Source organism: Cucurbita maxima, unplaced genomic scaffold (assembly GCF_002738345.1).
Source record: "Cucurbita maxima cultivar Rimu unplaced genomic scaffold, Cmax_1.0 Cma_Scf00039, whole genome shotgun sequence".
In the NCBI taxonomy this organism is placed as follows: Eukaryota; Viridiplantae; Streptophyta; class Magnoliopsida; order Cucurbitales; family Cucurbitaceae; genus Cucurbita; species Cucurbita maxima.
In genome coordinates this window covers 106,193-133,916 of record NW_019272055.1, presented here as the reverse complement: position 1 = coordinate 133,916, position 27,724 = coordinate 106,193, and the positions used below count along the sequence as shown (strand labels likewise).

At 37.3% G+C, this 27,724-nt stretch overlaps 2 protein-coding genes and 1 pseudogene across 2 annotated transcripts; 2 read left to right on the top strand and 1 right to left on the bottom strand.

The window, feature by feature from the left end:
* The first annotated feature begins 3,444 nt into the window (after positions 1-3,444).
* On the top strand, positions 3,445-8,379 carry LOC111469293 (annotated as a pseudogene).
* Positions 8,380-12,388: 4,009 nt separating this feature from the next.
* On the top strand, positions 12,389-14,424 carry LOC111469292 (high affinity nitrate transporter 2.4-like). Its single transcript, XM_023114511.1, has 2 exons — positions 12,389-13,407; positions 13,516-14,424. The coding sequence occupies exons 1-2, from the start codon at positions 12,482-12,484 to the stop codon at positions 14,180-14,182; spliced, it is 1,593 nt and encodes a 530-aa protein (XP_022970279.1). The 5' UTR covers positions 12,389-12,481; the 3' UTR covers positions 14,183-14,424.
* An 8,029-nt stretch (positions 14,425-22,453) lies between these two features.
* Positions 22,454-24,440, bottom strand: LOC111469357 (high affinity nitrate transporter 2.4-like). The gene is made up of 2 exons (XM_023114596.1): positions 23,403-24,440; positions 22,454-23,294 (listed from the first exon to the last, which is right to left on the bottom strand). Exons 1-2 carry the CDS (start codon positions 24,326-24,328, stop codon positions 22,628-22,630), a joined length of 1,593 nt encoding a protein of 530 aa, XP_022970364.1. The 5' UTR covers positions 24,329-24,440; the 3' UTR covers positions 22,454-22,627.
* Positions 24,441-27,724: the final 3,284 nt, after the last annotated feature.

The following is a 27,724-nucleotide window of genomic DNA, read 5'->3' as shown; positions in this document are numbered from 1 at the left end:
TTGCTTCTTCAAACACCCCTACTCCAATGACTTTCGACAGCTACGCAATGGATGCTGGTTTCACGTTGGTGATCAGATCTAAAACTAGGCTTTCTCAAAAACAAGCTGAGGTTATCACTCCGACGAGGCCTTCTGCCTCTTCAACATGGCCATCTGCCGTGACTCCATCGAGACCTATTGTCTCTTCCACTTCAAAGGGACCTTCTGTCCCCTCAACCTACTCGGACACGGTTGTTTCCGTTCGATTTTCTCCAGTTCCTGAAATCAGGACCTATTTTCAAAAATCTGTGTATATACTAGAAGCTCTAGTAGAACCAAAATACGACGATCTAAAAATCAGCGAGGTCGTCAAGAAAGCTTATCCAACGAGATTCTTTTATATCCAGAAAGATCTTCATAAGACCAGAAGGTTTTATGAATTGATTTTAGTCGACACAAAGTCCGTCGAAATTACTCATATTCTGAGTCACGATGACCCTTCAAAAATAGCGTACTCAAAATTAAAAATTTTCAAAGTCATGAATCCGACGTACTGGAATCAAGATTCGTACACGAAAAAGACTTTTTCAAAACCGTTTGTTTCTCATTCTTACTCATACAGAGATTATCAGATGGCATGGTTCAATGTCATTTGGTATCAAAATTACGAGCACTCATGGTTTATTAAATTATGCCAGAATGCTCATAAAATTCATTACCCCATTTTGGTTCATCAAATGGTGGAAAATCTTTGGATCAACCAAAGATATATTTCCAGTTTCAATACAGGAATAGTTCCACTACTTTATTCAAAATATATTCAAAACTTCATTTCCATTAACCGTGCGCTTTTGTGTATACTTTCAAATTTCTTGGATTTTAACCTAGAATTTTCAAATAAAAGAAACTAAAGACCAAGTAAAACAGGTCTTCAAAACTATCAAAATCAAATGGTGGGATAAATATACATACCCACGCAGATATCAAAGCGGTAAAGGTCTAGTTATCTGAGAATGGCCACCTTCAGGATTTATCCAAGAAGAAGACCTTCGAGTTTCTTAATTCAAAGTCTAGGCTACTTGCTGCATTAGCCCAGACAACTTCAGAAGCCGATTTTCAGAAGCTTCTTCAAGAGGCCGCATCGGTCCGATCAACATCTTCTCCTTCTATAATAGAGGAAGAAGAGGAAGACAATTTATGATCTGAATGATCTATTTTTGGATTCTCAACCACCTCAATAAACATCATCATTTGCAAAGGACTAAATAGTTGTTAAATTATTTGTAAAAAAAAAAAAAAAAAAATAGTGGGTGAAATATGTCTCATGACATATTCCTACCCTCTTTGTTTCTTTATCCTTTATCTTTCTTGCTTTATTGTTTTTCACTTTATCTACTTTCATCAAAATAATCGATGAAAATGTACATTATTTTCTCTTTTTATGGTGCTAGTTTCTTTATAGGTTGTCCTACATTTACTTAACTTGTTGTCATTTCTTTTCTTACTTTATAGGTTTTCTATCTTGTTTACTTAATGTGAATGTAATGGGTAAATTAAGTATTTTTTTTTTATGTAAATTAAACTACGATGACAGAGTTCATGTAAATGTAAGAGCTCATGTAAATGTAAGGGCTCAAGTTAAGTGTCCCAAAAATCTTTGGAGTTGAGTTTTATTTGTAATTTGATCTAGAAAGTTTGAGGCAAACTCAATGGATCTTTGAATGAGCTTAATTAAACCCAAACGAATTTCAAATCTAAGAAAACGGATTTTTGTTTGAAAAAGTTTAATTTTTGGTTTAGACACAACTAAACCGTTTCTTTTGACTGTTGTAAAAAATGTTTGGAGATGCTTAAAGTGTTGATCGATGACACACGGGGTCACTCCCCTTAGTTTCAAAGTGACTCTATGGCCCAATGTAGAAGGGTTACCAACTAACTTTCTATGGATGATGATGTTGAGATCAACTGGATGTCATAATATCCTAACAGATTTTATGAGCTGGCGCCTCAACCCAATATATCGAATGTTCACGCTATGCAAGTTGTTTAAGTCTGAATAAAAGATCGTCCATCCCAGAGATGAGATTTGTTACCCAATAGACCCATAATGCAAAAAAATTGGTGATCCACCACCTTCGAACTTAGAGTGGATTTTTGAACATTTAGAGAACACCTTTAACTTTGAGGCCTCACCAAATGCTTAGATAGTAGTAGAGATACCTACTGCGTTAAGGATGCAATGAGAGCCTACAAGAATGCATACTGAATATTTTTATACTCACCCCTCTCCCCTTTTTTAAGTGTTCTCACACTACCGATAGAGATCGAGAGCGTTTTAGAGCTTTGCTATCATAGATGGTGTGTTCTAGAGTATCCATCCATCTTTGTATTTTAAGTCCTTTATTTTTTGTTATGTAATTGTATCTCAAACCTGATTTTCCATTTGTAATAAATTTGAACAATACAATCTTCGAATTTCATTATTTAATTAGGGTGATGTTTGTATTTGATTTAAAATTTATTGCATTCTTTATATTTTAATTTATTTATTTTTTATATTTATCTTTTTAGGCCAGATTCAAGATTCAAATCCTAAAGCTGGAGTTGTGATATTCACCTTGTTATTAAGATAATTGGGAGAATATACTATAATGATTAGTTAGGGAATATATTTTAACTATTGTAATCACTTAATATTTTTTTTCTTTTCTTTTAAAAATATCAATGAAATACAATTCTATATATTTATATGACACAAATGACCATTGATAGTATCATTAAATGAAGGTGATTATAGAGCTAATTTTAGAAAATAGATTACAAATTCTATGGAGCTAATTGTGAAATATATATATATATATATATATATATGGCAAGTGTTCTTATATCAAATCACGTAACAACCCATGTGAAGAATTGGGAGAAAATTGGATCAACTGTTTGTCCATTAAGATTGGAAATGGATAGGCTCCGACTGACCAATTGGACATGGACGAGCCTCGACCGACCAATATTGCTGAAAAATGACAAAAGAAAAACTTTTTTCATCACATCATTTTGATATATTTTGATTTACACTAATAATAATAAAACCAAAAATATTAATTCTTATTAATATATTTCTTTGGATAATAACAAAAAAAAAAAAAAAATTATGAGATTCTAAGAGGAGTAAGAAAAGTAAAGAGTAACACTCGAGGGTAATTTATGTTGTTGTCCATTTGTTTGAAAAATTGTGGGATGTACATTATCAAGTATAGAAATTTAAGGAAGGAATTATGTTCAACAAAACTAGTCCTCCATCACATTTAAGGTAAATCTAATTACTGGCTCTACCTTAAACCACATACAAATTTAGTGAGTAAGAATCTGTTATTTTTGTGTTTGTATATAAAAGAGTTTGAGTTGGTGGATGCATTCATATCAATTCTTATGGGAATTTGATCAAAAGAAAATAAGGCAAAGTAGAAGAGACAAGTGAACTAGAAAAGATGGGATTGATATCAAAGTTTATGGCATTAATACCACTACTGTTAGTGTTGGTATCTAATGGTCAGTCCGATGCTACTGTCGGTGGCGATGCTACTGGTGGTGTTTTCAATGTTACGAAATTCGGTGCAAAACCTAATGCTGATATTACTCAAGTACGTGTAAATTTGTTCAAGTTGATAAACAAAATTCTCATTTTGTACAAAATATTTTCTTAAATGAAATGGTTGAATTCACAGGCTTTAGCAGATGCAGGGAAGGAAGCATGTGCGTCGACTACTCCAAGTAAAGTATTGGTTCCAAAAGGAACTTATCAATTAGGTGCATCCAGGCTCAAAGGTCCATGTAAAAGTCCTATTGAGCTTCTAGTTGAAGGATCATTACAAGCTTCTCCTACCAACACGTAAGGAGATGGGTTGTGATATGAACCAAGAGACATTAATCATACAATATTCTTCCATGAAGATGTGAAGAAAATATTATTGAAATTATCAAAAGATATTTCAATTCATGTCACATTAAGGAAGAATGAAGTTTCATGTTATAAATTTTGGGTGGATTACAATTTAGAGTTATTGTATTTCGTTAATGTATTTTAAGACTTTTTATTTACTTCTAGGTTACAATTACATAATGATTAATTATGATCATTAAGTATGAATGTTACAACTCTTGGAATGCCTTTAATAGTTTCATTTTGAAGCTATATAAAATCATGTATGTTGTATTTGTAAGTAGACTTGGAAAATATAGTAAAAGAAGCATTTGTGCTCTTCTTTAGCCAATAACTAAGTTTCTTTGCAATTCTATGTAGTTTAGGTTGCATGTAGAATCATTCAAGCTCGACATGATCAATCTTGCTTGTGGAATGATTTGAATCTCAATCAAGTGTTCTTGCCTTGAGATATTTGATCAACTAGAATCATTCAAGCTAGACATGATCGATCTTTCTTGTGGAGTGATTCGTATCTCAAACAATGTTCTTGCCTTGAGATATTCGATCAACAAGGTAATCCGAGTCTTACTCCCCTTATAGTGATTCCTTATTTTATCATTTGGTATCAGAGCTTCAGGCTTAAGATCGGATATATGTTTCCTTTGCTTTTCTTTTCAATTTGTTTTTATCTTCATAGTTTTTAATCGACCCAAAATAAAAAATTCAATCTGGGCTCTACTAAAAAATTTGGGAGGTGAGAATGAGAGCTTCATTTGTGTACATGAGTGCAAACAGAGTGGCCTAAAATTTCTTGAGTGTATATACGTGAGAGAGTGTTGTGAGGTCCTTTTTATTTCCATAACTTATTTTTTGCAGCAAAGTTTCACAAATAGATTCGAGGACGAATCCTCTTGAAGAAGTGGAGAATGAAATGAACCAAAAGACATCAATCATACAATATACTTCAATGAAGATGTGAAGAAAAGGTGGTCAAAATTATCAAAAAATGTATCAATTCATGCCACATTGAAGAAGAATGAAGTTTGATTGTTATAAATTTTGGGTGGGTAGTAATTTAGAGTTATTGTATTTTAAGATTTTTTATTTATTTTAGGTTACAATTACATAATGGTTAATTATGACCATTAAGTATGAATGTTACAACTTTTGTAATGACTTTAATAGTTTCATTTTGAGGCTATATAAAGCCATGTAGGTTGTATTGGTAAGTAAACTTGGAAAATATAGTAAAAGAAGCATTTGTGCACTTCTTTAACCAGTGGCTAAGTTTCTTTGCAATTGTAGTTTATGTTGCATGTAGAATCATTCAAGCTCAACATGATTCTTTGCAATTGTAGTTTATGTTGCATGTAGAATCATTCAAGCTCAACATGATCAATCTTGCTTGTGGAGTGATCAATCAAGTGTTCTTGTCTTGAGATATTTGATCAACTAGAATCATTCAAGCTCAACATGATCAATCTTGCTTGTGGAGTGATCAATCAAGTGTTCTTGTCTTGAGATATTTGATCAACTAGAATCTTTCAAGCTAGACATGATCGATCTTGCTTGTGGAGTAATTCATATTTTCTTCACATCTTCATTGAAGAATATTGTATGATTGATGTCTCTTGGTTCATATCATTCTCCACTTCTTCAAGAGGATTCGTCCTCAAAACTATATGTGAAACGTTGCTGCAAAAAATAAGTTATAGAAATACGAAGGACCTCACAACCCTCTCTCACGAGTATACACTCAAGAAATTTTAGGCCACTCTTTTTACACTCATTTACACAAATGAAGCTCTCATTCTCACCTCTCAAATTTTTTAGTAGAGCCCAAATTGGATTTTTTTTTATTTTGGGTCGATTAAAAACTATGAAGATAAAAACAAATTGAAAAGAAAGCAAAGAAAACATATATCCGATCTTGAGCCTGAAGCTCGGATACCAAATGATAAGATAAAGAACTACTACAAGGGGAGTAAGATGCGGATTACTTTGTTGATCGAATATCTCAAGACAATAACATTGTTTGAGTTTCGAATCACTCCACAAGTAAAATCGATCATGTCTAGCTTGAATGATTCTTGTTGATCAAATATCTCAAGGCAAGAACACTTGATTGAGATTCGAATCACTCCACAAGCAAGATTGATCATGTCGAGCTTGAATGATTCTACATGCAACCTAAACTACATAGAATTGCAAAGAAACTTAGCCATTGGCTAAAGAAGAGCACAAATGCTTCTTTTACTATATTTTCCAATTAAAATACATTAACGAAATACAATAATTCTAAATTGTAATCCACCCAAAATTTATAACATGAAACTTCATTCTTCTTCAACGTGGCAAGAATTGAAATATCTTTTGATAATTTCGACCATATTTTCTTCACATATTCATTGAAGAATATTGGATAATTGATGTCTTTTGGTTCATATCATTCTCTACTTCTTCAAGAGGATTCGTCTTTGAATCTACTAGTGAAACGTTGCTACAAAAAATAAGTTATGGAAATACGAAGGAACTCACAACCCTCTCTCACGAGTATACACTCAAGGAATTTTATGCCACTCTTTTTACACTCATTTACACAAATGAAGCTCTCATTCTCACCTCTCAAAATTTTAAATAGAGAAAAAATTGAATTTTGAACTCTGGGTCGATTAAAAACTAAAAAGATAAAAATAAATAAAAATCAAATTAAGAAGAAACGCAAAGGAAAAATATATCTGATCTTGAGCCTGAAGCTCTGATACCAAATGATAAGAAAAGGAGTCACTACAAGGGAAAGTAGGATTCAGATTACCTTGTTGATGGAATATCTCAAGATAAGAACATTGTTTGAGATTCAAATCACTCAACAAGCAAGATCGATCATGTCTAGCTTGAATGATTCTAGTTGAGCAAATATCTCAAGGCAAGAACTCTTGATTGAGATTCAAATCACTCCACAAGCAAAATTGATCATGTCGAGCTTGAATGATTCTACATGCAACCTAAACTACATAGAATTGCAAAGAAACTTAGTCATTGGCTAAAAAGACCGCAAATGCTTCTTCTACTATATTTTCCAAGTCTACTTACAAATACAATATACATGGCTTTATATAGCCTCAAAATGAAACTATTTAGCGCTTTCCAAGAGTTGTAACATTCATACTTAATGGTCATAATTAACCATATAATTGTAACCTAAAAGTAAATAAAAAGTCTTAAAATACATTAACGAAATACAGTACTCTAAATTGTAATCCACCAAAAATTTATAACATGGAACTTCATTATTCTTCAATGTGGCATGAATTGAAATATCTTTTGATAATTCAACAATATTTTCTTCACATCTTCATTGAAGAATATTGCATGATTGGTGTCTCTTGGTTCATATCAAGTTGCTTGTTATGGAATATGTCGATCATTTGAAATTGTCTGGTACTGGAGTTTTCGATGGCCAAGGAAAAGCTGGTTGGGAAAAGAATGATTGCCCTAAAGAAGATATGCAAAAAGCTTCCGATGGTAAATGCTCATACTCATTTAATTATAAAAAGAAATCATAATTTGGGTTAGTATTATATGTTTTAACACCTAGTGTCTTTTCTTTGTTTGTTTAAAATGAGCAGAATTTGAAGTTCAATTTCATCACAAATTCGATAGTGAAGGACACAACTTCATTGGATAGCAAGAATTTTCATATCAATGTTTTGGCTGGCAAGAATCTTACCTTCGACCACCTGACAATTACTGCACTAGACCATAGTCTCAACACCGATGGAATTCACTTGGGTGATTCTGAAGACATTAACATTCTCAATACCGTAATCTCAATGGGAGATGATTGTATAACTGTAGGATACACTAACAAAAAAATAACCATTAGTGATGTTACTTGCGGACCGGGACATGGCATTAGCATAGGCAGCTTGGGCAAGTATAAAACTGAAAAAGAAGTGGTAGGAGTTACAGTGAAGAAATACAAATTAGCCGGTACAACAAATGGTGTCAGGGCCAAATCATGGCTAGATTTTGCTGTCTCATACCCCGCCTCTAACATGCATTTTGAAGATATTGAAATGGTTAATGTTACTAACCCTATCATCATAGATCAATAATATTGTCCATGGAATCAATGCAACCGAAAGGTATGTATTAAAATCGAACCTCATTTGTTTCCAACTAATTATCTTTTGAAAAAATATTAATTAATGTTTATTTGAACCGGGTCCTTCAACAATTAAGATTAGCAAAATTAGTTTCAAGAATATTAGGGGCACATCTACTTCTATGCTTTAAGTAAAATTAATCCATGCAAGGATGTGGAAGCTGCTGATATTGACCTCACTTTTAGTGGTAAAGAAGGGCCAATTGTGTCTGAGTGTGCAAATGTCAAACCAACCATTTATAGCAAGCAAAACTCTCTCATATGTGCTAAACAAGCCCCAATTGAGACCACTCCATCAACTGATTGATTATTGAATAATCTTTTAATGTCTTAATGCCTACAAATGTTTCAAACCATTCTTCTTAGCATTTTTATTTTAGCTTTCAAAATTCCTAAAATAAGCCAGCTTAGTTTACAATATGCGGCATGTTTTCAATAATTGTATTTTTTACGTTTAGGAGAAATAATACTTCTGTAACGATTATATTTTTCTACTATAATAAAATAGCTACCACATATATGTCATAATTATCAAATTAGAGTTTTTATTTAAAATCATTCCATATTACTTAAAACTGAATTGAACAACTTTATAGGTTGAGTTATGTCTGGAAAAATGCTTTTCAATCGAACTTCAAATAGTAATACTCGAAAAGTTGGAGAGGATTGATTAGGTGCAGCTGGTTCGAGAAAACCTACCATATTTTATTTTTCAACTATAACAATATGCTATTAAATGTATGAAATATAAACTTAACATGTTAAAACCATATACATAAATCAAACCATTTTTTTTTTCAACTCTAACCATATGCTATTAAATGTATGAAATATAAACATAATATGAAACTATGTTAAAACCATATACAAAAACTAAACTCATCCTGATATGAAGTATATGTGAAACAATTTATGAGATTCATAATGTACATATTTAAATACAATATGATTTTTTGTTTTTAAAAGAGGATACATATGATAAAAAAACCAAAAAGAAATAATAAAAATAAGAAGGTTGTCATTGAAACTCTGCTTACTCAGTCACAACAATTATTTTGTTTCATCTCACTTGAGTTATTCGAAACCAATCAGAGAATACAATTTTTTATGGCTCCAGTTCAGCCTCTTAGCTCTCTTGGCTCTTCCACCTCGGATTTGATATTTTTGACCCTTTTGAAGCCGATTGAACCAACGTAGGTTTGATTTTTTTTTTATTTTTAACACTCTCAAGGTTGCCTGATTTGGTTTGAGTCGGATACCTTTAGACCATTTTCTACCATATTTTTACTCTCCCACAAGTGTTTGACACTTCAAACAAGTACTTTAAGCTTCCATTAAGGGAGATTGGTTGTTGTATGAATGACACGTCGTATTTTATAATTGTATGTCATGTATTATGTTACCAATTGGGCTCTAAAGTGTGACGTGTTTCCTTTCTTCCCGCACAGCCGCTATGAGTAAAGATTGCATCTCCTTTTATGAATTCAATGCGAAACCCAAATGGACACACTAACATCACTATCAACCTAGTAGGATTAGTCTATAAACAATAGATCTTATAATAATCATTCAATATATGGACGATATTCAATTATCAAATTCTTGAGCCTACCATATTATGCTATACAAAAAGTTCACAAATTCAACATGTATCCCATCAAACTCTAAAAGTCGTCAAAGATGAAACAACTCTAAGAGTTCATGAAAGGGTATGGTATACAATATAAGGTAAATTTATCTCTACACATCAAGCAAAGAAATTGGGAAGTGTTAAAAAGATAATCGTTGTTCGTGTTAAAAAAATGGTACCAATTAGCCTTAATAAAAACGGGATTTACTAATTAGATTGTCTATCATCATAGTTGGGTAAGATTGAGTACTTGAACATGTTATTTGTCCGAAATTTTTGGATGAAACTATCATAATATAGTTACTAGGGAAGTAATTTGACCCGTAGAGCAGGAACAAATTCTAACACTTCCCAATTTCTTGTCTCAATCCTCACGGTTGTAATTTGAATTTTTAGAAATTATGTAGAATATTATGAAATATTTTTGGATTTATTAAGATATTTTTCATATAAATTATATTGAAAAATAGAAATTATCTCTGAAAAAAATTATTTGAATGGGATATATTTTTTAAAAAATATACATAAAAATGGGGAAAAATCATTACAGGAACAGGGACGACGATAATTTCTTTGTCAGAAATTCCTACCCTAATCCCCGTTTTCATAAATGAAAATTTTCGTAACAATGGAGAATGAAATAGGAGGTAGGGATAGGGACGACGATAATTTCTCTATCTCCGCCTCATCCGGTTAACATCTCTAATGGTTGGTTCTAAATAACCCCATATACAAATTTGAAAATCGACCTACTTTCTTGTAACCATAATCGATAATTTTGTCATAATTTGGTACGAAATTAGGTTAAGGTTAGAGTAGGGTAAAGATTTGGACAAGCATAAGATTTGACTTGGAATATGCAAAATTAGAGTTGAAAATGTGTTCACAATCAATTGGGTTGTAGGAGAAAATAAAATAGTAATTGATCCCAATGGTCAGAGGTTTTATTTATTGTATTTCAGTTATTTATTTCTATAAAAACCTTCATATGTGCAACCATCAAGTTGTCAATATATTGGTTGACCTTGTGATGACGTGACCCAATTTAATAGGGAGATGGGAAACCCTAAAGAGGGAGACCCAACAAATTAGTAGACAAGCTTAACTTCTTTCACATTTAATCTTATTACACGAACTAAAATTATAATTTAATTTTATTATTATTATTATTTAACGATATTGGTCTCGTAGAATATTTCTTAAATTATAAGTTCAATTCTTAGATTTTTAGTGTACTAAATCTCTAAACTCTCTGTGAATGTTTGATTAATCCACCACACCTAAATGGTGTGAAAGTTATCTTATTTATAATCAAATGAATTACAAGGATATGGAAATAGTAATAAATGGAAATAACAATAAATGGAAAGATACCGATATTTGCCTTATAATAAAATATAAAATATAATATATATAGTAAACTATAATTTATTACTAAATATCCTTAACACTCTCGCAAATTATTTATGTGACACTCGAGTAGAAGAGAAATACATGAATAATATGAGACCACATCCAAATGAGATCGATTTTGAGAATGGGATGACTTAAAGAAAATAGAGTTATTGCATATCCCAACAAGTTGCACTTTCCATTTTGGTGGCTTAATTATAAGATGTTCAGCGTGTTCTGCTTGGAGTAATTTTGTGTTGAGTTGACCTCTTAAAAAATTTTCTATAAACATTTTGCAGGTGATGCCGTAGAATATCGCAAACATACGAATTCCAAAACCTAATCTGATTCTTGGGCATGAATCTAATAGATGAGCTTATATTTTTAATTTTGGGTCTCCAAGGGTGAACTTAGAACTTTTTAATAACTCTTTCATCTATTGGATAAAGAAAAAAAAAAAACAAAAGAATATTGCTAAGAAAGGTAGCAAATATTGTTCACTTTTGCCTATTACATATCGTCGTCAACCTCACGGTTTTAAAACACGTCTATTAGGGAGAGGTTTTCACACCCTTATAAGAATGTAGATTCGTTTTTCTTTCCAACCAACACTACTAATATTTATATCAAACACAAGTTCTATACACATAAAAAGAAATTAAAGGATCCGTCTCGTGTCTGGCTTTGATACCATTTGTAACAGCTAAAACACACTAACAAATATTGTTCACATTAGTCTGTTACATATCAGCATCAGTCTTAAAGTTTTAAAATGTGTATGCGAGGGAGAAGTGTCCACATCCCAATCAATGTAAGATCACACAATCTACCCATTTCTCACACAGCTTGGTGTCTACCTATGATACCAACCTAGGTTTCAACAATGCCATATTCTATTTTTCTTCCCATCACTATATTTACACATATATCAAAATACTATGAATATTAAAGTATAAAGTCTAGAATGAACTTTAATCTTATTAAAATCAAAATTAAATAGGAAACAAATGTGAGAGATTAAAAATGGTTTAAAATAAAATTGTCACATTTTAATACATTATACTATTTGCCTTGTAGGTGGGGAAAAATTGTAAAGCCAAAGTTCAAACGTTGAGTTGGCAGTTATCAAACTTATAATATTTTTGAACCCTTCTCCTCTTCCTATGCTCCTTCATCCTTTGGGATATACGATGGGTCCTTTCAGTTTTCAAACCCCAAGATGCGGCGAACTGGATATTCCCTTCTAAACTCTTTAGTTTATTACCCTCAAATCTTACGCCATTATAAATAGGTGAGGTGATGAGCAGGTAGGCATAAGAACACAGGGTGCTTGTTTGGTGGATTGATACTCACAAAGGAAAGAAAGGAGTTGAATTGAGTAGCGAAGATGAGCGGCGTTGAGGGGTCTCCAGGGAGCTCCATGCATGGGGTGACAGGGAGAGAGCAAACCTTTGCGTTCTCTGTGGCATCCCCAATTGTCCCAACCGACACAACAGCTAAATTTGCATTACCAGTGGACTCCGAGCACAAGGCCAAGGTGTTCAAGCTCTTCTCCTTCGCCAACCCCCACATGAGAACCTTCCACCTTTCTTGGATTTCCTTCTTCACTTGCTTCGTCTCCACCTTCGCCGCCGCCCCTCTTGTCCCCATCATCCGTGATAACCTCAACCTCACCAAAGTCGACATTGGCAACGCCGGCGTCACCTCCGTCTCCGGCAGCATCTTCTCTCGTCTTGTCATGGGCGCCGTCTGCGACCTTCTCGGCCCTCGCTACGGCTGCGCCTTTCTCATCATGCTCTCCGCCCCCACCGTCTTCTGCATGTCCTTCGTCTCCGATGCCGCCGGCTACATCGCCGTCCGCTTCATGATCGGCTTCTCCCTCGCCACCTTCGTCTCCTGCCAGTACTGGATGAGCACCATGTTCAACAGCCAGATCATCGGCCTCGTCAATGGCACCGCCGCCGGGTGGGGCAACATGGGCGGAGGAGCCACCCAGCTCATCATGCCCTTGCTCTACGATATCATCAAGAGAGCCGGCGCTACTCCCTTCACTGCCTGGCGGATTGCCTTCTTCATCCCTGGCTGGCTTCATGTCATCATGGGCATCTTGGTTCTCACTCTCGGCCAGGACTTGCCCGATGGCAACCTTAGCAGCCTTCAGAAGAAGGGCGACGTTACCAAAGATAAGTTCTCCAAGGTCCTATGGTATGCCATCACCAACTATCGAACTTGGATCTTCGTCCTCCTCTACGGCTACTCCATGGGCGTCGAGCTCTCCACCGACAACGTCATTGCCGAGTATTTCTACGACAGGTAAATAGCCCCTCAAAATCAAACCATTCTATTCTGTCTTACTTATAAACTCATGGTCAACCCCTTAATCTTAATTAATTAATGTTTGTTCTTATATCATGGTAACAGGTTTGATCTAAAGCTGCAGACGGCCGGGATCATCGCAGCGACGTTCGGAATGGCGAATCTAGTGGCTCGGCCGTTCGGAGGGTATGCGTCGGACTTTGCGGCGCGATACTTCGGGATGAGGGGAAGGCTGTGGACTCTATGGATCCTGCAGACATTCGGGGGAGTGTTCTGCATGTGGCTTGGGAAGGCGGACAAGCTCCCAACAGCCATAGCGGCAATGATATTGTTCTCAATAGGAGCACAGGCTGCGTGTGGAGCCACATTTGGGGTCATTCCCTTCATTTCTAGGCGGTCTCTAGGGATCATATCAGGGCTGACTGGAGCAGGAGGGAACTTCGGGTCTGGTTTGACTCAGTTAGTGTTCTTCTCAACCACCAAATACTCCACAGATAAAGGGCTGTTCTTGATGGGGATAATGATTGTGTGTTGCACTCTTCCAGTCACTTTGGTTCACTTCCCTCAATGGGGAAGCATGTTCTTACCCCCAACCAAACACCTTGAAAAATCCACTGAGGAATTCTATTACGGCGCTGAATGGACTGAGGATGAAAAGAAGAAGGGTTTGCACCAACAAAGCATCAAGTTCGCTGAGAACAGCCGCTCCGAACGTGGAAGGCGCGTTGGCTCAGCCCCAACCCCACCAAACACCACTCCTTCCCATGTTTGAACAATCAAACAACTTCCCTCAACTCCCAACTTGGCTATCACAATATATCTATTTACTATTTCCTTCTCAAATGGATCCATTGGGGAGTTTTTTAGTATATTCTGTGAATCTTCTTTGTACCAAAAAAGAGTTATGAAATGAGTATTATAATGGCTCAATGGCGTTTCGTGATTGGATCTAAATTGATATTAAATGTAGTTTTTGGTGATATCATTATGGGGAAAGCTTGATATTAATTGGAATGGGACATTTATGTTATGATATAAAAGTCAGAGGGTTTTTGTGCAATTTCATATTGAAGTGCACCAAGTTGTGTGGCTAATTGACTTTATATATTGTTTTAAATGTGGTGGCTTATAGGTATTGGGCTGTGAAAGATTGTGAAAGGTTCCAAGCACTTGTGGAGAAGACTTTTAGAATCTATATTTTGTGCCTTGGATTCAACTAAAAGTTTTTTCTTCCTTTTAATATTGAAAGGTGATTGCTTTGCTGATATCATCTTCTTAAAGTTGAATAATTCCTAGTTTTAAGGCGTACGAAATTGAAGCATATTATATGAAAGATGATGACTTCTAAAGGACGTATAGATAATAATTAATATAGAAGGTTTTAAGTTTAGGTTAAATTATTTGTTTGGTCTTTGTTTATGCCTAATTTTTATTTAGTACAGTTTCTATGATTACTACTACTCTTATTCCCTCACCTTTGTAGCGTTTTGGAGAGTCGTCTTTTGCTACTTTAGAAATGAGAGAATTTCATAAAGTCACTATCTCCAACCTTTTTTTATCGAGATTGTTAAGTCCTCCTCACTGACCCCAAAGAGGGTGGCTCACGGACAAAGAAGTTAGGGTGTCATAAAATAGATAAAAGTACCACGATCATCTAAGGATGAACAAACTCGACCTTAGCAAATTGATGGTCAGTAGTGTAAGTTGAGTTCTTTATCATTGTTATCATTACAGGCTATTGGCAACCATTTTTCGTTGTTTATCGAGGCATGACCATTTTTTTTCCTTGTTGAATAAGAATTTTGGCTAATCATAACTTGTCACATCATTCACTTAAATGAATAATAAGTTACATGCTATTAGTTTTGAAATCAATATAACCTAATAAAGTCTCTAAATTAAAATTTAAGGATAAAAATAAAAATACACATGATTGCATGATTGATGGTGCACATTGTAAGTTATTTCTAAAGTTTATTTATGGCTAATTTTGATAAGAAATCGGCCATTTTAAAAATATATAATTAGGAGTGCAAATCATTCTAACACAAAGGAATAGGTGCACATGGGAGTGGCATATAGACAACATCATAGATCTATGGATGGTCATAACGGTGAAAAATTGGCAATTTCTCTTTATCAAGCTAAGGGAGCACGTTTTGAGTCGTGGAGCCGAGCTGAAGCCAAGCCGACCTGATCGAGCTGTGTAAGCCGAAAGGATGTCTGGCTGCAGGTGCGACACGTGGCGCAATGGGGCACTGACATGTGTGCAGGCCAAGTTGGGTTGAGGCACGGGTCGCTGCAGGCGTGCGGGTCACGGTTCGTGATGTTGGGTTGTTGTAGGTCTTAGGCCGCTGTAGGTACTGGTTTCGGGCTGCAAGCGGGAATACTGGATTGCAGGTCTGGGTATTTGGTTGAGGGCAGAATGGTAGGATAATGGGTTCCACGGACTTTGTCTTCCTTACTCGACTTCTCACGAAAACGTCGACGACTCTCTCTCTCCTCTGAAAATCGTACTCGACGTCTATTTCTCATCATTCTTCCTTCGGTTCTTCTTTATTGGTCTCCTCTCTCACTCCCACGACATATCATGGCTTGTAAACATTTATAACATGTAAATCTATGAGGTTCCCAAAAATACGAAACCCAAAATGTATCCTCTACAAAGGTTGAGGGTTGATTTGTCTTCATATTTGGCATGCCGTGGAGTTAAGGAAGGGCGTGGTCGAGATGGAAACGAGAATTCCAACTCTCGCCGAAATTCTCCAACGACCCCGTTGAAAATTATTATTAGTATTATTATTTTAATTGTTGTCATTACATCCACCCTAACCCCACATTAGTGACAAATAAATAGGTTCATTGTTCATGTTAACTCTACGTGTGTTTCTCTAAAAGATCTCGTATGAATATAGGTAATCTATACCCATAGAATTGCTGTATTTTATAATGTATAATGCAGTTTTATCCACCAAAAAGCACACTAAACCTCCCCCACATAAAACCCACAAAAAGGGTATGGACTTGTGGGCAGATAGAATCCAATGGGGAATTTCTTAGCATCATGGGATCTGTCGACGGTGGAGGCATCCAAAATGGCCATTTGTGAGAAAGATCCAACCAAAGTTTTTGTTTTTAATATTAAAAGTTGATCTTTTCATTTTAATATTGTGTGACCTAAGCTTTGGAGACAAGAATTTTTCCATGCCTTAAAATATCATTTTTTGTTTGTCTCATTCTTGGCGTCATGTTTATTTTATTTATTTTTCATGTACCCTCTTTCTAATAATAAATTCGAATTTATTTACAGAATTCTATTAATAAAAATCGCTACTATTCATTAGATTTCAGTACTAATACATCAGGTAAAGGATGGGTACATGAATGAACCAGTTCACATTTGAAAGAGAGTAATTATGATGATAGGATAATTAAGAAAGGATTTAAACAATTGTGAAGTTACTACCTATATCAATAAAGTGTATGTTTCTTTTCGAGACTCAATCATAGAAACTTCAAAGTTAGCCGTGTTCTTCTGGGAGGAATTCTATGTTGGGTGATCTTTAGAAAATTTTCCTAAGAAGCATGTGAGTAAGGGTAAAGTATGCGAAAATGACTCGTATTTGTATGTGAGAATAGTCTAAACTCTTAGAAGTGAAGAGTAAGTAACGTAACTCTTTACAATTCATAGCCCTATGTAGGGGTGTACATGGGTCATGTTGGGTTGGGTTGAAGGAGTTTTTTTGGATCAATCGAAAAGTTCAGGTTGGTTGGATTGGTAACCCAACTCAACCCGAAAATCTTCACAACCCAACCCAACCCCTATAATTCGGGTTGGGTCGATTCTGGTTGTCAGGTTGTCGAGTTCGTGTACACCCCTATCTATAATTGAAAAAAAATAGAAGTTGATGAGTTATCATAAATTTGAGATGATAGGACCACAACAATTTTCTATGATAGTATGATATTGTCCATTTTGAGCATAAGTTCTCTCACTTCACTTTTAGTTTTCCTAAAATATTTCATGTCAGTGGAGATAGTGTCTCTTACTTATATACTCATGATCTTTTTAATTAACTTTTTTAGCTCTCCAACAATTATCAACGGGACAATAAATCTTTATTTAAGTTTAAAGTCTAATTTAGTGAAATTAAAAATTTTATGAATAGAGATGGCATCGCCTTTGAATTATTCCGGGTCGTGTGAACAATACATAACCAAATTAAAGCAATAATATCACTATCAATCACATGTTGGTCTATTTGTTGAGCCTAGAATATTAAAAGGTAGGAAATGTTTTAAAATTCAACCCATACCTAATTAAAGCCTCAAATTTGTGTATTATTTTAGGATTAAAAAAGTATTGCCAATAACCCTAAGAGCTCATGAAAGGGTAAGGTAGGCGAACGCAGCAGTTGAGAAAAGCTTGAAATATAATTGAAATATGTTTGGTATTGAATGCATACCAAGTTGACCAAAAACAATAGGCTTAAATGAGATCGTGTCATTTTATCGTCTGATTAGCTATGTAAGAGAAAGATCGTGGGCATATAAGTATAAGACATTATCTTCATTATTATGAGGCCTTTTGAAAACATTAAAAGTAAAGTAACTAGAGCTTATTATGACGGATGCTTCACAAATCAGTGTTATTCATAGGAACCGAACCCAATAGAAATTAGGCACAAATCAACACCAAATTTGTGAGGTCCAACATTGTTTATATGAGTGTGGAAATCTCTCCCTAATTAGACGCGTTTTAAAATTGTGAAGCTGACGGCGATACGTAACGGGCTAAATGGACAATATGTGCTAGCTGTAAGCTAACCCAACGGCTTACCAGCGAAGACGTTGAGTGTCATGGTCATACCTTTTCAACCATGCAGCGTCATGATCTCAACACACTCACGACCAACCTTAAGGGGAATCAAACCCCATATTTATTTTCACCCCCACTTTGTGGCTTCATCGGACCTTAGGTGAGGTTTGTCTTCACCAACCGAACATCGCTTGTGCAAAATCTAAGCTTATTTGACCACACACGCCGCCTCATGTGCATGTTCAATCGTCTACAACACAACCAACTTGTCTTTACACTAGGTCGAGTCATTTGGTTCAACCTTGTCTCTAGTCAGGGACAAGGTCTCTCAATATGACATCACATCTCATCTCGCCATCTTGATTCCCAATCGACATGGCCCATATGTCTTGATGTCATCCCAAGTCTCGGGTGTTGTCGGTCATCCTAACTCACTCGGTCATGCCATTGAGAATGAGTCTGCATGTCGCTCATCTCATTGGGACATCTCGAACATCTATCCATCCAAGTTCTATTGGGGCATTGGCCCTTCCGTGTCCATGTCATGTCATTTACAGATATCGTATCGGATAGTGGATATATAATTCAACCTCTGACATGCGGGCTAGGGAGCAATATTGCCACATCTGTGCTGTCCGGTATTATCTTTGAAAAACTCATTTGAAAGGAAGTCACCCATGACACTCGTCTCAGCATGCTCGCCCACACTATAACACTCGCATGTGCCACAAGGTAACTCGCTTAGGTTGCAGGGCCCTAGGGTGGTTGAGAAATCACATCATGCCTCCCTATATAGTACATTTTGAGTCATTTTCAATACTCCACGCGTAGACATGATTTTAGCGAATTGTCATACAATATTGTGGAGCGTCTATTCGATCTCCAATTGACACCAAATTTGGCAAGCATTCATATTTCATATAGAAGAAATTAACTCCAGAACCACATGCTCAAATTCTTTTCGGAACCTCGACTTTTGAGGTTAAGGCCTAGGGCCCTACTCGGCTCTTCAACAAGCCTATCTTTGTCATTCTTGTCTATTTGTTGTCCTTATCTTGCTTATGTCTCGACTTTTCTTTAGTGTCCACTCTATGTGGTGTGTTAGATGATGCACCATCCTTCTCGGATGAATTATGGCAGTCTTCTAGGCCCTCTTTTCATAGTTAGGTTGTGACATTCTCTCTCACTTAAACTAGTCATTGTCCTCGATGACTTACTTGGGGGCACAACCACTCTTTGGATTGTAACACTCTCCCCCACTTAATCTCAAAATTGTTTTCGATGACGATCCAACTTTGGACTTGCTACTGACATACCCGTTGAAAATATGTGCTTCAGATTGAGTACTGAAACTGCACACTATTTATGAGTTATCCCAATAACGAACCTTTCCTCAGTATTTGAGACTCGCAACATAAGCATGACAAAACAACTGCACTATGGTTGTGGCTATCCTCTTTTTGGGCCTCACTCGACCTTCTGCGAACTTGACCTGAGATTCACTAGACAAACCACGAAAACTAGTTAGCTTTGGCATATCCTCGCTTAGGCTAAGAGGGGCGCACTCAAAGCTTTGGCCACTCTGGCCACACTCGTCGTATTCTCTGAGTCGTACACAATGGTGCACCCCTCGGGGTGAGGCTCGCAAGCCAACCACGGTATTTACTCATCGTGGCACCAACTCTTACAGTAGCGATGTTTGAAAGCTTATAAGCAACCTCGAGATGGCACTACACTTCAGCCAACTATTAACTAGCCACCTTCATGTGGCAACGCTGCTTTGACACTTTCTGGTCTTGCTGCGGCTTTTCTCTATGCCAACTTCTAACTTATACTCACTTCTCAACTAGATACTAGTCTTGACAACTCTTCGGGAATCACCCACCTTAGGCACAAGGCGGTAACTTAAAGAATACACGCATGCTCGCACTTTGGAGCACCTTCACAGGGTGAGAAACCCATTCACCCAGGCTCTCCCCCACTTAAACTCAGCCGCCTTTCTATAGCAAAGTCATCCCCATCATCATAAGGACTTGCATTATGCTCAACCTTGTCCTTGGCCGGTGCTTGTCTTGGTTTGACCCTTGGCTTCTCTGCTTGCAACCATTGATAGTATCCACTAATGCAAATGGTTCTTCAGAAGGCATCGACCTAGTGCACCTTTTGTTTCCTCTATCTTGCCCACGTCGAAACTACAACCCTTGGAAAATGAGCTTGATTTTACTTGATGGGTAGATATCCCCACACTAAGGTGTCGACACACGACACTAATGAATTTCGAATAGTCTTGGCTTCAACCCACAACTGATTCTAATTCTGACCGCAACTGTCCATCCCACTATAACACTCTTGACACACTTGCAAGGTCTTCAAGAAAACTCTTAGTTTTATTTCTCTGACTATCTTGTCCAATTAGACACACAAAGTCTGGCTTTGATATGAACTATCACAGTCATACTTTTTCAACCGAGTGGCATCGTGAACTTGACATGCTCACGACCATCCTTAAGGAGAATCAAGCCCCATATATATTTTTTGACTCGATTTTGTGGCTTTATCGAACCTTAAGTGACGTTTGTCTTTGTCCACCGAACATTGCTTATGTAAAATCCAAGCTTGTTCGACAACACACGCCAAGTCATTCGACTCGAGCTTGCCTCTACTCAAGGCCAAGGTCTCTCAATACGACATAGCATCTTATCTGGTCATCTTGATTCCCAATCGACATGACCCATATGTCTTGACCCCATCCCAAGTCTCGGGGTGTCGTCGATCATCATAACTCACTCGATCATGTCATCGAGAACAGGCCCGCGTGTCGCTCATCTCATCGGGACGTCTTGAACATCCATCCATCCGAGTTCTATCAAGGCATTAGCCCTCTCATGCCCATGCCATGTCATTTACAGATATCGTACCAGATAGCGGGCGTATAATTCAACCCTCGATACGCAAGCTGGAGAGCAATACCGACACACCCGTATCGCCCAGTATTGTCCTTGAAAAACTCATTTTTAAAGGAAGTCGTCCAAGGCACTCGTCTCGACATGCTTGCCCACACTGTGACACACGCATGTGCTACAAGGTAGCTCGCTTAGGCCACAGGGTCAAGGGGTGGTGGAGAGCTGACACCATGTTTCCCCCTATAGTAGATTTTGAGTCATTTTCAATACTCCACACATAGACTTGATTTTGGCGAGCGGTCATATGGTGCCGTGGAGCGTCCATCCGATGTCCAATTGACACCAAATTCGGCGAGCATTCATATTTCATATGGACGGACTGAACTCCAAAATTGCATGCCCAAATTCCTTCTAGAACCCCAACTTTTGAGGTTAAGGCTCGGGGCTCTACTTGTCCCTTCAACAAGCCTATCTTTGCCACTCTTGTCTACTTATGTCCTTATCTTGCTTATGTCTCGACTTCTCTTCAATGTCCACTCTATGTGGTGTGCTAGATGATGCATCATCCTCCTTGATCACATCATGGCACTCGTCTAGGTCCTCACGTGCCCGAATGGGTGCCATTTGAAGGTCGCCACTTCTCTTATCGAAACGTGAGGGTCACAACCTACTCTTTTCGTAGTTAGGTTGTGAAATTAGACTTTCAAACGGTGGATTATGAGATCCCACATCGGTTAGAGGAGCGAAGCATTCCTTATAAGACAGGTGTAGAAACCTCTCCCTAACAAATGCACTTTAAACCGATAATATTCTAAAACCGTGTATTAGTTGTTATCTACGCATCCTTTAGTTTAAATCATTATCTATACTTCAAATTTATAAGCCTCCAAAAATGGGAATGAATAAGTCAACTTTCCGTAGATGATTATATCATCGAAGCAATCAAATTCCAATATTAAAAAGAAGAAAAAGCTTTTAGTTGAATCCAAGCACAAAATGCCAAATAAGATGCTTGCACACTATAGATTCCAAAAGTCTTCTTCCCCAAGTGTTGGAAACCTTCCACATCCCAATCCCTACAAGCAATCCTATATTGTCAATTAGCCACACAAGTTGGTGCACTTAGCACATCAACATGATGAACCCAATAACTTGAATATGAAATTGAAGAATCACCCTCTTGACTTTGATATCATAATATGAATGTCCCAATCCAATTATGTCTCAAAAGCAGGAACAGGTCAAGCTTTTCCCATAATGATATCACCAAAAACTCCATTTAACTTTTATTAAATTGGATCCAATCACAAAACGCCATTGAGAGAAGGTGCATCCCAATTGTCATTATAATACTCATTTCATAACTCTTTTTTGGTACAAAGAAGATTCACAGAATATACTAAAAAACTCCCCAATGGATCCATTTGAGAAGGAAATAGTAAAATAGATATATTGTGATAGCCAAGTTGGGAGTTGAGGGAAGTTGTTTGATTGTTCAAACATGGGAAGGAGTGGTGTTTGGTGGGGTTGGGGCTGAGCCAACGCGCCTTCCACGTTCGGAGCGGCTGTTCTCAGCGAACTTGATGCTTTGTTGGTGCAAACCCTTCTTCTTTTCATCCTCAGTCCATTCAGCGCCGTAATAGAATTCCTCAGTGGATTTTTCAAGGTGTTTGGTTGGGGGTAAGAACATGCTTCCCCATTGAGGGAAGTGAACCAAAGTGACTGGAAGAGTGCAACACACAATCATTATCCCCATCAAGAACAGCCCTTTATCTGTGGAGTATTTGGTGGTTGAGAAGAACACTAACTGAGTCAAACCAGACCCGAAGTTCCCTCCTGCTCCAGTCAGCCCTGATATGATCCCTAGAGACCGCCTAGAAATGAAGGGAATGACCCCAAATGTGGCTCCACACGCAGCCTGTGCTCCTATTGAGAACAATATCATTGCCGCTATGGCTGTTGGGAGCTTGTCCGCCTTCCCAAGCCACATGCAGAACACTCCCCCGAATGTCTGCAGGATCCATAGAGTCCACAGCCTTCCCCTCATCCCGAAGTATCGCGCCGCAAAGTCCGACGCATACCCTCCGAACGGCCGAGCCACTAGATTCGCCATTCCGAACGTCGCTGCGATGATCCCGGCCGTCTGCAGCTTTAGATCAAACCTGTTACCATGATATAAGAACAAACATTAATTAATTAAGATTAAGGGGTTGACCATGAGTTTATAAGTAAGACGGAATAGAATGGTTTGATTTTGAGGGGCTATTTACCTGTCGTAGAAATACTCGGCAATGACGTTGTCGGTGGAGAGCTCGACGCCCATGGAGTAGCCGTAGAGGAGGACGAAGATCCAAGTTCGATAGTTGGTGATGGCATACCATAGGACCTTGGAGAACTTATCTTTGGTAACGTCGCCCTTCTTCTGAAGGCTGCTAAGGTTGCCATCGGGCAAGTCCTGGCCGAGAGTGAGAACCAAGATGCCCATGATGACATGAAGCCAGCCAGGGATGAAGAAGGCAATCCGCCAGGCAGTGAAGGGAGTAGCGCCGGCTCTCTTGATGATATCGTAGAGCAAGGGCATGATGAGCTGGGTGGCTCCTCCGCCCATGTTGCCCCACCCGGCGGCGGTGCCATTGACGAGGCCGATGATCTGGCTGTTGAACATGGTGCTCATCCAGTACTGGCAGGAGACGAAGGTGGCGAGGGAGAAGCCGATCATGAAGCGGACGGCGATGTAGCCGGCGGCATCGGAGACGAAGGACATGCAGAAGACGGTGGGGGCGGAGAGCATGATGAGAAAGGCGCAGCCGTAGCGAGGGCCGAGAAGGTCGCAGACGGCGCCCATGACAAGACGAGAGAAGATGCTGCCGGAGACGGAGGTGACGCCGGCGTTGCCAATGTCGACTTTGGTGAGGTTGAGGTTATCACGGATGATGGGGACAAGAGGGGCGGCGGCGAAGGTGGAGACGAAGCAAGTGAAGAAGGAAATCCAAGAAAGGTGGAAGGTTCTCATGTGGGGGTTGGCGAAGGAGAAGAGCTTGAACACCTTGGCCTTGTGCTCGGAGTCCACTGGTAATGCAAATTTAGCTGTTGTGTCGGTTGGGACAATTGGGGATGCCACGGAGAACGCAAAGGTTTGCTCTCTCCCTGTCACCCCATGCATGGAGCTCCCTGGAGACCCCTCAACGCCGCTCATCTTCGCTACTCAATTCAACTCCTTTCTTTCCTTTGTGAGTATCAATCCACCAAACAAGCACCCTGTGTTCTTATGCCTACCTGCTCATCACCTCACCTATTTATAATGGAGTGTGCGTTGACATTATAAGGAGAGATTGAAGTTAGAACAAAAGTTAGATATGGAGAATCAAGTTTCGCCGCACCTTGTGGTTTGAACCGTGAAAAGTCCCGTCGTGTATTACACAACCGTAAATTATGCTTTTGGGTCATTAAATAATCTTTATTAATAAGATTCAATTCCTAATATCCCTTCAAAAGTGTAGATGTAATAAACAATACAATATAATTTAAATATTCTCGATCACGTCATGTCAAATCAACACTTTTATCACGTAGAAAATAACATTTAGTGCATATTCCAAGTCTATGAAGTGGCAATGTGGTGTGAAGTTATTGTCCCCTACTTCCTCCGATTCTAATTCTTCAATCAAACTCCCAATACACAATAATTGAATATTATTATGCTTTGGCTTACCTCATTTTTTTGCACATAAAATATCAAACTTCTTAATCCAACACAGCTTGGGATGATTAGGATGACCCACAATCTCATATAACCTCTTACTTTTTTATAAGGTCAACTTTGTATCATCCTTTTTCTACACATACTTGCAACCCTGTTGGAGACATAAACTATATTTTATGCACCCTATCTTACCCTTTCATGAACCCTTAGAGTTCTTTCCACTATTTTTTTCTCCTCAAAAATATTAATTTCTATGGGATATAAGTTGAATTTAATGAAACGTTTCCTACATTTCTCACCTTTTTAAATTCTACATGTTTGAATTAGTTTGATAAATAAAGGTCAACCGAGTAGAAATTAATTTGCTATAAAATCTGTGCTTATATTTGTAAAAGCTTGCGGAGAATTTAACCCACTTTTGATAAGCGAGGGAAAAACCCACCCCGAGTTGATACTCGGACGCATGAACTAAATTTCATAACTAATAGGATCAAATTTTACCCGAGTAAAGATTTTTTTATTTTATTATATAGTTCCATACTATGGCCCATTATTGATATTAATTCATGATTGTGACCTCATTGCAAGGATGAGTGATGACAAAAGTCCCCCAAGTATAGGATAAGTACGGTTCACAAAAGCCAAAGCCATAAGCCTATACATATTTTAATAACAATGCCATCTATAGGGCACAAAATGCTTGTGGCCAATTCATTTTTTATGTGTACGGACAATATCAAAACTTCAATAAAGAATTCAAGAAGCAAATGGATTAGCTCACTATCAACATGATGAAGCCAATAAAAATATGAATATAAAATTGTAGAATCCAAATATGACTTTCATTGGAGGACATTTGATGTCTGTTTTGACCCGTTACATATTGTCATCAACCTCATAATTTTTAAAACAAGTGTACTTGGGAGAGATTTCCACACCCTTATGAGAAATGTTTCATTCTCCCTCTCCAACCGATGTAGGATCTCACAATCTACCCCCTTGGAGTCCCAGCATCCTTCCTGGCACATCGCCCAAGTATATCGCTAGCAGATATTATCCGTTTATGTATTGTCATCAGTCTCACAGTTTTTAAAACATGTCTACTAAAGAGAGGTTTTCACACCTTATAAAGAATGTTTCGTTCCCCTCTCCAAACTGATGTGGGATCTCACATTTAAAATTCATATTAAGTAAATTATATGCCCAACCATTTTACATTTGATTCAAAATAATCCTAGATATGCATATAAACTTTTTTTCTCACTTTAATTACTCAATTATTGTTCTCATTCTAAGTGTTACATTCTCTCGAGTTGAGCTCAATTTCAGTTAGGTATTGTTTGGTCTGAAGTTACGGGTTTTTTATTCAAGTCAATAATTCAATTAAAACATCGATAAAGGGCAATTAGCGAGTGGCTTTTCGCTATTTTGTTAGTCATCGTTAACGGCAAGTAGGAACGTACACTTAATTTCAAAGTCTATCGAACATAATTGAAATATTTTAAAATTAAAATAATTTGGGGAGGAAGATTAAGTTTATAATTAAACCTTTAAACAAAATTAAAATTTTTTTAAGGTTCAATTATTGGTATGTTATTGACTAATTTCTTATTTAGGATTAAACTAAGTTAGGAAGATGGACGGTCAGAAATTAAGATGATCCCCAAATGTAGAGCTGACTTTTGGCAAATAATTGTAATTAGTCCACTTTTTTGTCCTAATTGAAAATTTTGTGCATTGATGGAAATGACAAGGCTTTGTAATCACCTTTGTCATTGAAGAAATTAAAAAAACATTATATTTTAATATATTAAATGACTAAAATACTTCAAATTATAATGCTGCCTCGAGAGCTATAATTACGGATTAATTGATTTAAACACAAATATAAGACCCTACATACCTAATGTCTAATGTCCACGCCCGGGATTTGGATTGTTGGATGATGAAAGTCCCACATCGGCTAATTTAGGGAATGATCATGGGTTTATAAGTGAGGAATACTAACTCCATTGGTATGAGGCCTTTTGGGAAGCCCAAAGCAAAGCCATGAGAGCTTATGCTCAAAGTGGACAATATCATACCATTGTGGAGAGTCGTGTTCGTCTAACATGGATTACTTATACCTTTTGTGACATGATCTTGTTACTTACTTCTCGATTCTATGAGTGAAGACTGTCCTTACAGACCAACATACAAACTCTTTTAAGATGTTTTGTTCTCGCTCACATGCAGCAAAATGCACCCTTATTAGTATAGGTAGAGACTTTCAATTTTTTTAAACATTTCTTAACTATTCTAAGAATCGCTCTCATTTGGAAGTGGTCTATGTCGTTCATGTGTATCTCTTCATTGACTCGGGTATCATATGGACACTAGCTTCTGCGTTGGTTTGTCTCTTAACTATATCTTACTGGGAGAGATATCACTCTGAAACTATGTTAGGAATCATGGAATTCCACAAATAGTATGATATTTTATCATAAGCTCTTATGGCTTTATTTTTTGCTTTTCCAAAAGGCCTTATACTAATATATATGATGTTCGGTAAACTCATGATTTCTCCTTAATTAGCCAATGTGATACTATTCCTCCCAATTGTAATGTCCCTAACTAGTATTAGAGCCAGACACTAGACGGTATGTCAGTGAGGACGCTAGACTCCAAGGGGGTGGATTGGTAAGATCTCACATCAATTGGAGATGAGAGCGAAACATTTCTTATGAGGATGTGAAGACCTCTCTCTAGCATAAGCGTTTTAAATTGAACAATATCTGCTAGCGGTGGGCTTGGGTGTGACACCAATGATCCTCAACAATCCCCTCTCGATCAAATTACACTATAGAGTCTTCCCTAAGACCTCATTCTAGATTCCTTCTCTGGAGCTCT